Source organism: Anopheles cruzii, chromosome 3 (genome assembly GCF_943734635.1).
Source record: "Anopheles cruzii chromosome 3, idAnoCruzAS_RS32_06, whole genome shotgun sequence".
NCBI classification, from domain to species: Eukaryota; Metazoa; Arthropoda; class Insecta; order Diptera; family Culicidae; genus Anopheles; species Anopheles cruzii.
In genome coordinates, this window is record NC_069145.1 from 75112215 (window position 1) to 75124066 (window position 11852).

At 49.7% G+C, this 11852-nt stretch overlaps 3 protein-coding genes across 5 annotated transcripts; 1 reads left to right on the forward strand and 2 right to left on the reverse strand.

The window, feature by feature from the left end:
* Window positions 1-12: 12 nt before the first annotated feature.
* On the reverse strand, window positions 13-2108 carry LOC128273520 (inactive selenide, water dikinase-like protein). Its single transcript, XM_053011501.1, has 2 exons — window positions 1100-2108; window positions 13-1035 (listed from the first exon to the last, which is right to left on the reverse strand). The coding sequence occupies exons 1-2, from the start codon at window positions 1619-1621 to the stop codon at window positions 352-354; spliced, it is 1206 nt and encodes a 401-aa protein (XP_052867461.1). The 5' UTR covers window positions 1622-2108; the 3' UTR covers window positions 13-351.
* Window positions 2109-2777: 669 nt separating this feature from the next.
* Window positions 2778-5332, forward strand: LOC128272300 (cysteine-rich with EGF-like domain protein 2). 2 transcript variants are annotated; one of them, XM_053010080.1, is made up of 4 exons: window positions 2778-2811; window positions 3032-3984; window positions 4058-4153; window positions 5201-5332. In XM_053010080.1, the coding sequence occupies exons 2-4, from the start codon at window positions 3135-3137 to the stop codon at window positions 5299-5301; spliced, it is 1047 nt and encodes a 348-aa protein (XP_052866040.1). In that variant the 5' UTR covers window positions 2778-2811; window positions 3032-3134; the 3' UTR covers window positions 5302-5332. The 2 variants fall into 2 exon arrangements, with proteins under 2 accessions (XP_052866040.1, XP_052866039.1); XM_053010079.1 differs by lacking the exon at window positions 5201-5332 and adding an exon at window positions 4539-5057.
* A 180-nt stretch (window positions 5333-5512) lies between these two features.
* LOC128271257 (uncharacterized) lies at window positions 5513-10348 on the reverse strand. 2 transcript variants are annotated; one of them, XM_053008706.1, is made up of 4 exons: window positions 9892-10348; window positions 8902-9035; window positions 7599-8259; window positions 5513-7523 (listed from the first exon to the last, which is right to left on the reverse strand). In XM_053008706.1, exons 1-4 carry the CDS (start codon window positions 9977-9979, stop codon window positions 7366-7368), a joined length of 1041 nt encoding a protein of 346 aa, XP_052864666.1. In that variant the 5' UTR covers window positions 9980-10348; the 3' UTR covers window positions 5513-7365. The 2 variants fall into 2 exon arrangements, with proteins under 2 accessions (XP_052864666.1, XP_052864664.1); XM_053008704.1 differs by having other exon boundaries at window positions 8902-9097; window positions 9885-10348.
* Between the last annotated feature and the right edge of the window lie 1504 nt (window positions 10349-11852).

An 11852-nucleotide genomic window follows, 5' to 3' on the forward strand; every position in this document is an offset into this window, starting at 1 on the left:
TTTCGGTTGCATTTAAATTAGCTCTTTTATTAGCTTTCATTTCGTTTAGCACATAAAACATAATCAATGTTACGCGAATCATCCATTCGTCTCTCCTTCAGTTAGCATATCTGCACAGGGTTGTGTATTGTTAGTATGATTGTTTCGTATAACGAAAAAATATGACGGGCATTCAGTAGCTTGACGCTACGTTCTTTCCGCGGCAATCGAATTTCTGATCGATTCCACCAATCGCTCGTTAAAATAAGTCCTTTTAAAATACCGAAATCACGTCCTCATCGTCGAGCATCGCTTTGTCGCTGGAATCATCCGCACTGACGGCCGCTATGACACTTCTCGCCAAAAACCCTTTTAATCCTTTGCCGGAACCTCGATGACCCGCGGTTTGTCAATGATTCGGGCCGTACGGCTACCCTTCTCCACGATTCCGATGATCCACGCCTGGTAGCCTTCCTGCTTCTCGATGTCCTTACAGTAAGCGGCCGCCTGTTCGCGCGGCAAACAAATTAGCAAACCTCCGGACGTTTCGGCCGAGTGGCCCTGCAGCAACTGAAACATGTTACCGCAGGCCTTCGCCACCGCCGCCATCTTGGCAATCACCGGCAGATTGTGGATAACGAACGAAACCTCGTTCTTCTGGTGCGAGGCGAGGGTTTGCGCGTGTCCCAGCAGCCCGAACCCGGTGACGTCGGTGGCACCGTGGGCATTGTACTTGTGCATCAGGCGGGCCGCTACACGGTTCAGCCGGGCCATGGAGTCCATCGATCGCACGTAAGCCTTGCGTACGTCTTCTTCCGACACCACCAGCTTGATACGGTTCCATCGCTCCGACTGGTCAAGCCACTGGTGCGCACTGATGGCCACCTGCGTGCCAAGGGCCTTCGTCAGCACCAGCACATCGCCGACGACGGCATTATCCGGCACGATGAACTCATTCTGCTGGCAAATCGTGGTCGCCACCCCGCCTATCGTGCACCACGGATTTACGACGCTGTGGCCACCGGTTACACTTGTTCCTGCGTGGGCTGCCGCATCCTGTCGATACACAAAATGTTACCTTTTAAAATGAAACCAAGATAAAGCCGACACGCTGACATACCTTAAAACCGCGCATTATTATCGGTATGACGACGTCGCGCTCTTTTTCGTGCATCTTCGTGCTGACGGCCAAAAGCATCAGCATGTTGTCGCACTCGGTCACTCCCATCGCGTAAAGATCGCTCAGGACGTTCGAGCAAGCGATCTTGCCCATCATGTACGGATCGTCGACGATCGGGTAGAAGAAATCGGTGGTTTGCACCATACAGAGGCCACCGTGCCGCAACGGTATGACGGAGCAATCGAGCCCGATGCCGATCCTCGGTGAGGCCATCGAAAGGTACGGTTGGTCCGGGTCCTGCAGGTAATCGTGCTGCAGCGCCGACACCAGCTTCTCGAGCACATCCTTCGGAACCTTGCACCCGCGGCCCTTCAAGTCGGCGTATCGCGTCAACCGAAACGAACTGTCCAGATCGTGTGCCGTCGGATCGAAGGTGCGCGGAAAAGCGAGACCACCCGAACCGCACGGCAACGTTTCGACCAGCGTCATCGGGTCCTGTTGATACTCTCCCATGCTGCCCATCGTTGCGAATACCGACGAAAGCTTTTTCTTTTCAAAAAAACAAATCCACCAATTCCAACCGCCAAACGTCGAACGCGAACGCAGTTACAGAAATAATGTCGGTGCCCGCCAATCAATGGCAACTGCGACGGATATTTATCGGGACCAACGTTTCGAAATGCACCGCCTACTAGTGCAGTTCGAAAGCCGGCTCGCCGTTTGCAAGCAGCGCGACTCCGCTGTCCTCGACTGTTTTTGGTGAAGATTATCGTTTGTACCGCACTGCAACACTGCTGCTCAAGATGGCGGCTGCCAGGTTCACTGCTTTTTCTACCGCTTAACGAACGCTATTTTCGAGCGTATTTTGTTGACGCCAAGAAACCGAAAACCAATGTACCACAGCGATTCGACTGATGTTGGGACCGAAAATGCACGCACAAGTTACAAAATTGCAGCAAACTACAAGTGTAGCACCGCACTGTGGTTTTACACGGTACCCCGAAATGGCGGTGAGTTGTGAGGAAAATGATATTTTCTATGGATCGACTGGCAGCTCTGCGTCGCAACTTGGGATGTGCGTGCGTTTATGGTTGTGTGCGTGCGGTCCGGAGCAAACATCTAGAAATTTCCTTCACTGTGCCGAGCTAAAGCGTGGTTCACACTGACGTTTTCGGTGTGACGGTGCCGGACTCGAGGATTCGATGTGATTTTAATTCGCACTGTTGCACCGCTGCAATTAAACTCCAAACATTGTTAAACTCTACGTATCAAAGGCAAAACAAACGGCACACCAGTGTACTTTTCGTGCACAATACCTAGCGGAATAATGCGTCATAATGCTCTTTGTTTACATTTCCTGAAGATTTGCCTTTTAGTATAAAGTTGATTTACACTAAATAATGCATTTTTTCACTTTGAAAGCGAGTCCGTTTCGCATTTATTAAAAAAAAAACGGTGCAATTTATTCGATCCGGCAGACCCCTCGATTATGAAACTCAAACGTTCACTCAAACGATCGCTCGAGCATCATTTTGCTATAGCTTTCTCTTTCTGCCTTCTCTCTTGGTATAGCAAAATGACGCTCGAGTGAACGTTTGAGTTTCATTATCGGGGGAACTGAACTGAAAGGACACGTCAGTTGGTCTGTCAAAACACTACTGCTTTTGCAGCGAGAGGATTTGTTTTCTCGTTGGCTGCCTTCGAAAACGGTGGTAAGTGGTACGTGTCCCTACCGGGCCGAATCGAAATTTGCATACCGCATACCACTCGGGCCGTTATGGCCTCCTTTGGCCAAACGTATTTTACGGTTCGAGGAACCCGAATTAATCATTCTCAACTCACCGCCTGTTACTTTTCATTGAACATTTCATCGTTACGTACGGAGATGCTCCATTGTTTCTATCGATTTTTCTTCTCTTCCCCACATGCCAGCTTTGCACCAAACCGCCGCCGCCGCCGAGGAAGTTGTGTGGCCTTAAAAAGGTGTGCTTAATTCCGGCGATCGAGTGTCGACCTACCAATCCACGTTCCTGCCATGTGGTTCCGAGCTTCAAGCAGCGCAACGTGCTTCCTGGCCGTGCTCGTAGCACTGCTTCCTTCGCTGTCGCTTGCCGATATCCCGAAGCCACCGGGACTGTCCGGTGGTGGAGGTGGTGGCGGCAGTAGAAAGGATAAGCTAAAAACGGAGAAATTGCCCCCATGCAAAGCGTGCACGGTGTTTGTCAATTCGTTCGCCGACGGTATCAAGCGCACGGAACGATCCAAGCACGACGGTGGCGATGCCGCTTGGGAGGAAGAGCGGCTGGGTAGCTACAAAACGAGCGAACTGCGACTGGTGGAGATACAGGAGCGTCTCTGTCAGGATGTGGTACGCGGCGAAGACCAGTGCCACCAGTTGGCCGAAGAGTACGAGTCACTGATCGAGGTGTGGTGGCAAAACCATCAAACGACCCATCCCGATCTGCATCGGTGGCTGTGCGTGGACCAGGCCACGGTCTGCTGCCCGGAGGGGTTCTACGGACCCACCTGCGAACCGTGCCCCAGCTGCTTCGGCAACGGCAAGTGCAAGGGCAATGGGACCCGCAAGGGCAACGGACGGTGTGCCTGCGATGCCGGGTACGGCGGAGAAAACTGTGATAACTGCGCTCCGGAACACTACGAGGCGTTCCGCGACGAAACTAAGCTGCTCTGTAGTCCGTGCCATAGAGCTTGTGCCACCGGTGGTTGTACTGGGGCGGGTCCAAACGCTTGTCGCGTTTGTCGTGCCGGATGGATAATGGACCCTGGACGCGGCGGATGCGTTGATGTCGATGAGTGCGTCACCGGTAGCCCGTGCAGCAAGCAACAGTTTTGCGTAAACAACGAAGGATCATACAGTTGTTTGGGTAAGTAGGGCCCGAGGACAGCACGAAAGCATTACAATGTTTTTTTATTGCCACTTTTTACGTCTGGTTTCAGAATGCGATAAATCTTGCAACGGTTGCACCGGTGATGGTCCAGATTTGTGCGATAAATGTGCCAACGGATACGAGGTGCGCGACGGAATGTGCACAGGTATGTCGGAAACGCTTATGTTTTAGTAATTGATTATTGGCGCATGGTAGGTAGTATTTGTTCACAGTTCGTTTGTCTTGTGACCTTGCGGTATTTGCATGGAGTCAGCACGAACACATTCCATCGCTTCGTGTATCCTTTCGTTGGCCCCGCCATTATTGTTATCAAAAGCTTATTTAACTGTTTTGTGTTCAGCCAAGTAGAAACTACGATCATTTGCTGGTTTTTTAAGCACCCCGTTTGGCCATCCCATCTGTCCCGCTCATATGCATGGTAGGATGTAATGTTTGTTGATTTGGCATTTGGCATTTGTATTTTCTTGTTTTTTTTTGGCGCCACTAATTCCTTGACGCCCTCGTTGTACTGTCCCGTGTTTTACACACAGATACGTCCAGCGAGCAGCGTAACCAGTACGCCAACTTCACTCGCTACCTCACCTACCTTGGGCTGTGCATTGCCACGTGCATCGTGCTACAGAACTCGACCTGGCTGGCCGCCCTCGTGGGGTGCGCCGTGGCGATCTACATTGCCGTGTCCGAGTACTGGCTCAACACCGCACCCCAGGCACCGGCTGGCGCCCCATCGCCGCGGATTTTGGACGAAATCCTTCAGCAGCAATATTGAACACACCGCGGCTATGGAGAAAGGATGGCAACGCTCTCTGTGCGTTGCCGTTCTTTTTTGGCTACCATAAGAAGAGATCGCTGTTGATCTTCGTCTACCGTTCGATCTCGCATGTGTTACTATGTTTTATTGATCAATGGCTGCGTGCGTGCGCGGCAACATTGTGTCGTATCGTTCTATTAATTTAACAGTAAACAACGATTGTTTCATATCTTCCTCCCATGGCTGGGGACGTGTTGCAAACCGACGAACCACTCTCTCTCGGGATCGGCAAATGAGAGGTTTGGTAATTTTAATAAAATAAAATTCAATAAAAACCAACGTGTTGTTTTTTGTACTTTACGGCTATCGGCAAGTTTACCAAACACAAACAGTGCTGCGATCGTAATCGTATTTTTCCTCCTCCCCCTACGAAATGGCCAGAATCAACCGGATCGCAAACGCGGGACGCAGACGACCTACGTGAGACTGATACGACGACGGCAGACGATGACCCCACCGATGCGCCCAATGAGGAACTTTAGTGCGACAGACCAGATGATCGGGAGTGAAAACAATGTGATCCATCGTTCCAAAAAGACGTACGTGCGGACAGGAGCTTAATTTATGGTTGTATATACATAGTATAACTACGTAACGCGCGGCAGGTCCAACACTGTCGGACAATAAATACTGTATTTGCACGCGAAGCATAAGGACTAGAAACAAACACGGAATTTGGTTTTTAGTGTTGATCCACTTTTTATATAGGCTCATACAAGATAGAACAGACTCTAGATGTAATACAATAAATATTTTTACCATTCTCTCATCATCTTTTCCCTCACGCTTCAATTTGCATATACCCACGCTTCGATGTTTTTTTTATTGATGAGTTTTCGCAATTCGTAAAAACGAAACTTAAAACAACGCAAACGAGGAAAATTCATAACTTCCCAACACGAACTGAACCTAACGACCCCAACCTGTGCCCGAGGTGTGCCGCCTATGGAGGAAAAGTTGCGTACAGTCGCGCATATAAATAAACGTGCTTAGCTTACGGTCCTAGCTAGCTAAACATAGTAATAACGTCCACAAATCCGGTGCCCGGCATTGTCAGCATTGTTTGAAAATTGAAATTCCCTTAACCTAGCCCTAAACTAGCACGGCCCGGTAACTCGGGGGCCAGCCGTGTGTCCGTTAGATTGCTTCATGTTGTTTCCAGTTGATCGGAGTCAGTTCCGCAAGTTCCGCAATTCCGCGAAAACAGAGGATGGCACAAAAATGGGCACAAAAGTACTTGTACTGGACAACTGAAACGCACAGCGCAAAACAATAGTACACCAGGAACGCAGCGAGCTGAGACCAGGTAAGGATAAAACGAACTATTATATACACAGCTACCGAAAGTACATAAGCACTTAAAAACGTTACGCGATTTTTCTAAACAAGAAAAAAGGGGACAAATTCCCGCCCTGCGAATCGTTGCATCCGGCTTTCCTTCTTTGTTGCCTATCTATTCGTTTGCGGTCTATTGCGTGCGAAGGGTCTGTTGTCTTTCGGGCACACCCTGGCTTCCTCTGGCTGCTGCTGCGCGTTTCGAAACCCTACGGCTAAGCTCTAATCCTACATGTGTCACAGATATGCGAAAATGGTAATGCTAAACAATACACAAAACGATTGTTAACACGGCAAAGAGACAGAGTGAGTGCGCACACGACAGACAGACAGACGGACAGACGGACAGAGCGGCCAATATCAACCCATCGCGTCTTTTGTTTTGCGCCGCCCGGATTCAATTCATCATTCCGCCGCAAGGCCGCCGCCGTGTCTTGCGATTGTGGCTGGCTGATTGGGTAAAGTAGAGCTGATTGCTTGCGTTGTTGATGTGTCTCGCTGCTGTGGGGTTTTCCTTCTTTACGCTTCAAGCGGTCTTCGGCTCCATCCGCTATCCTTTAGGTTTTGCGTGTGTTTCTTTGAATAGCTTCCACCGGCGTCCCGCCTGTTTTCGTATCAACCAAAAACGTGCCTGGGACGTTGGCCTCCCCTAACGTAAATGTTTGGAACAACTTCTACACTTTCGCTTCAGAAGAAGAATCATATTTTCTTCGCAGCGAGTGACTAATAAGTGATTTGTTACAGTTTTGGCGCTTAAACTCCCCACATTCTCTACCTCTCTCGAACGCTATCCGCACCTACGGTCTGAGTCTTCGATGCTGCTCCGATTACGTTATGCTATGCTTTGCTGTATCCATCCACACTACCGTAATTGTTTGGGTTTCGCTTGTACAAAAAAGGTATAAACAAAACACCATAAATATATCGGGGTGGAAACCCGCAAGAATGTGTTATTCGCTCGGCTAAGGTTGCAGCAAGAGGGGGGGAAAACACAACAAACGAGACTGCGTTTGCCCGAGACTGCGGTCAATTTGACTAATACCGTGTGAGGAACCACTGTGGGTTGTGATGTGCCGCAAAACAGTTGAAAGTTCGTACTGGTAGTTCAATTTCATATAGTTGCGTCGGTTGTCGATCGGTTTTCTTTAAAGTACACACACCAAAGTAGGCTTCAAGCGCAGCCAGCGCTTCTGTCGCCGCCGGAGGTTCGATTAGAGCTTACCGTTTTCGATACTGTTATTGTTACTAGTGAGATCTCGTTGTTTCGACGAAGGTGCCGTGCCAGCGTCGCCGGCCGCCGGCGTACGGTAGGTATACAGACTTTGCAAAGGAACGTGTAGCAGCTCGATTATCTGGGTAAAGTTGATTTCTAAAACCAAAATAAATGGAGCATGAGCATTTTCCGCTGCTGCGATCGCATCGCCGTCCGCTTCCTACTACGAACCATTTTCCGGCGTTATGATACCGTGGCGAATGAGAAAATCGAGCACCACCGGACAGCTGGTGGTTTTGAAGTCGGGCTTAAAGACCCGCTCGAGGCATTCGTGTGCGGGCAGGAGCTGAAAGTTTTGCACCTCCCCGTCGGAGTTATCCGGCACAAAGTCCTCTGGCAGCTCGAGATCGTACACAAATTCCGTGTTGGGGAAGAGGCCCCGTTCGCTCTCGAAGAAGAACGAAACACAGCCGGCCGAGACGAGATTTTTAATCAGATGGTCCGGTATCGAGGCCTCCTCGGCCGCTTCCTTGACGGCCGTTTCGTGCACCCCGTACCCGACCGCAAGGCCACCGCTCACCATGTTGTCCCACTTGCCGGGCCACGTTTGCTTCGTGTCGGAGCGCTGCTGCAGCCAGATGCAGAGACCCTTCGTCGAGTGGCGCACGTACCCGTTGATCTCGACACCGTAATTCCGCACCCCGAACAGACAGGTGGCCGAGCGGTCCATCTTGAGCAGTGAGCCGGTGGTCGACTTCACGTCGTAGCACTCATCGCGCCACCCTCGGAGTGCCACAAATACGCCTTGCTCTCGGAATTCGCGCAATATTGTGTCGACCTGCTGCGAGCGCGTCGTGTAGTCCCGGAAGGCCGGATTCAGTTCAACGATATTCTGAAAGCACAAACCAACATGACTTTAGTTCGCTTCGTTCGTATCATTCACTAAGTGATAAGCACCCGTGGCACTCGGAGGATAAGAATGGACACATGACCCGTATACGTACTTGTGCCGTGTGATGAAGCATATAGTTTAAAACGGTTATGGTTGACGGTTTCACATCGCCACATTTCATCATTACTCCCGATTGCTTCAGGAATTCCAAAAAACCCAACCCCTGATAAGGGGCAATGGCGTTTGTATCATATTTACGCAAACCACTGATAAAGACACCAATGACTCAAGCAGCACTATGTCGTCCGAAACTTAAGGTGACTAAGGAAGCCTATCGCTGGGTTGCCGCTGACCGAGGGGGCCGAAGGGTGATAGAGTTATGCAACTTTATAGCTCCTATTCCAGAATTTCGGCCTTTTGGAGCCATTTTTTACTTGACATGGGCAGTCAAACCGATTCGAGTAACCTTCAACGCTACCCAGAAGCTACTGCGATTGGTTTGATTCCTTCAATCCACGAGGTGTGTCGTCAGCCAGCTGCGATTTGTGACCGTTTATCTTTTCGCGAATCCCTAACCCCCCGGCCCGTGATAATGAAGACGATACAGCAAAGATAAGATGCCGGGTGTGGCGCTTTGCATACCTGCTTGCCGTGCTCCGGGGCACGGATGTGAAACACTTCCGGGTACTTGAGCAGCTGTTCGATCACGTTCTGACTGACCAATCCGACCTGGTGCCCGTCGACCACGAACGGGCGACATTCTCCCTTCAGCAGACCTAGAAAGAGGGGCGAGGCACGGGTAAACGGGTTAATAGGTTGCCGAGTGCGCTCCGGTCCGCTAATTGGATGCGCTGTTTGTAAAACCAATTGTTTATCGTTTTCATCAAACAGCTGATAAGATAAACCACGCGTTGCCGGGGTGACCGCGACGATTGGTTGACCTTTTTGGCGAGCTACCATCTTTCGGGCGCGCCGTCTTTGGTGTCACGGCGGCGACGGTGAGGAAACGGGGCGGGCAAGTGAACTTTGGATGTGCCGTGATCCGGCGAGGAACTGACGTAGCACGCGAGAAACTGGCTGCGGCTGTCGGATGACGTGACGGTATTTAATGAGCTTGTTTTCACACGCTCGCTCACGCTGGGCGTTGGGACACATTAATTTTGCCGTCTTGTTGTACGCTTTTTTTCTTCAGTCCTTCACGAGAAGCTATTTTAAAACCGGCCGCACACACCAACTTGTGGTGGTGGTCGCGCTGGTGAAAAAATGGCAACGGATTTGCGTTGATCGGAATGGAATGTTGTCCAAATGTTGTCATAATGTGTTCACAACCCTGCGATGAATCTTCGCGGCTTAGCACCGCGATCGACGACGGCTGGCGACGACGGTTTCTGGTGGTAAAATCGTACACCGGAAAGGCCAACACGTAGCAACGACTTGTTGGATAAGTTTTCGCCATTCCATTGCAACACTTTGGCACCTGGGGTGCTTCACTGCAGAGCATGCTATGCAATGGATTTATGCAATCATTTCGCGGAGGCAACGTCCGCAGACCGGTCTTCCCGTGGCCGAACCGAAACACTAAGCAGAGTACTTGCGTCCACGTGAACAAACTCAAACCGAACGACGTCTTACCGTTCAAGTAGAAACAGTTGAACTTCTGGGCGAGCTTCAGCAACCGCGACATCTTGGGGTCTGGCTCATCACTTGGGGTTGTCGTCATTGTTGATGTTTTGAACGGGACCTGGTTTCGAGTAGCTCCGCTCTTTTGGCTGCGGCACACGGACTGCAATTCAATTCACCAACACAATTGCGCACTGGTTTTCCTTCGCGCTCGAGCCACTGCTTCCGCTGCTCTCTCCTTCTCTCTCGCACACAGTCTCAGTTTCGGAACCGTTGTGACATTTGGTATATTATTCTCGAGCTAGAACGCGATTCAAGAGCGTGCGTCCTGCTCATGCACGCCGCCTTCCTTCTCTTTCGCGTGCGCTGCTGCTTGCGGAAAAGGCACTCGAAAACTCGGGGAAAATTCGCTATCCGCGCTCGCTCTGCCGGCACTCACCACACAATCACACCGCTGTACTTGCTCCACAGGACCCCCCCATTCGTTCGACTACCGATGGATCCTGTCCTTAATCCTCGCGACCCTTTGCCCACGTTGCGAACCCGTTTAAATCACTGTTAATGCCGATTGAACTATGCCGATGCTACGGGGGTCTCGCCAGGCATTCATCCTACGCGTGGCGACACTTTTTCCCAGCAGCACACTTGAACCGCACAAGGCACAATGCACCGAAAGCCGAGAAAAACACTTTGGCGACTGGTCTTACGAATTTTCCTTCGGTTGTCATCACTCACACTTGGTTGCGCTCGTACGTTGCGAGGACATTTGCAAAATGGAGACCACACACACTGCTCGGTCAAAACCCTTATCGTGTTTCCCAGTGGGCAAAGTAACTCACGAGTTTATGCGTCGCGCGGTATTTTTTCCCGTTCCTACCCCCTCGAGCCCACGATCTCACGCTGTCACACCGGGTGTTGCCGTTTCATTCGCTCTTTCGAACATGTTTTTTCCTTTCTCGCTCTTCGAATAGACGCGTCGATTATGCGCATGCGCGTCCTCGTGGACATAACACTTCGCGCAATAAGTCCCGACACTAACTATGAAATGTTTGAAATGAAAACTATGAAAAACTATGAAGTAAATGAAACAACTATGTTATGTTTCGAATTACATCAAATTATATGACATCTTACAATTAATTATATCTTGTGAACCTTGGTATATAAATGGCATTATTAGCACCATCTCTACACTAGTCTCGGGACTTATTGAACGATGTCTTACATGGTACCCAACGCGGTGTATGTGTGTGCGTTGGCCATCCAACTGTCAGTTCGGTTTGTTTTGATCACAAGTCCTAAGCAAAGTGTTGTTCAAGTGTCTCGCCGCGTTAAAAAATGGAAGAAACAAGAAAATATTCAAGATTTAACCTAACCAGCACCGTAAATGCCCTTTTGGCCAACCAAATTATACTTGTGAATAACAAATTTTAATTTACTAATTTCGGGTCATCAGGCCTGCAGTTCTGCCCCAGAATCTCTCCCAAGCTCTGCCCCAGAATCTCTCCCAAGCTCTGCCCAAGACTTCAACGACAGCGAGACGGCGATTCAACAAATTAATTCAAATTCACAACAACAACCGCTGCTGTTGATCCAGCAGCGGTTGCTGTCCAACTTGCTCACAAAGGACTGAAGACTGAAGCGCGCGTGCCTTAAATGTATATATTTAAAATATATATAAATATATATAAGTAAATGGTTATGTATATATGTATGTATAAAATGTATATAAAAAAATAAATAATTAAACAAAAAGGTTAATGAATAGTTTTTGTTGAAAAATGAAGATGGTAGACGGTGGAGGAAGGTGCTCATTTCATCCTCATTTCTCGATTATCCGACGTTTCAAAGGACTTCCTGGTGGCGTATCCGATCAGCTTCCCTTTGCATTTCCCGTTACTTCTACTTTTCAGACGATTGGGCTTCTCGGTGACGTATTTGTTCAGTTTCCCTTTCCTCCTCCCGTTACTCTG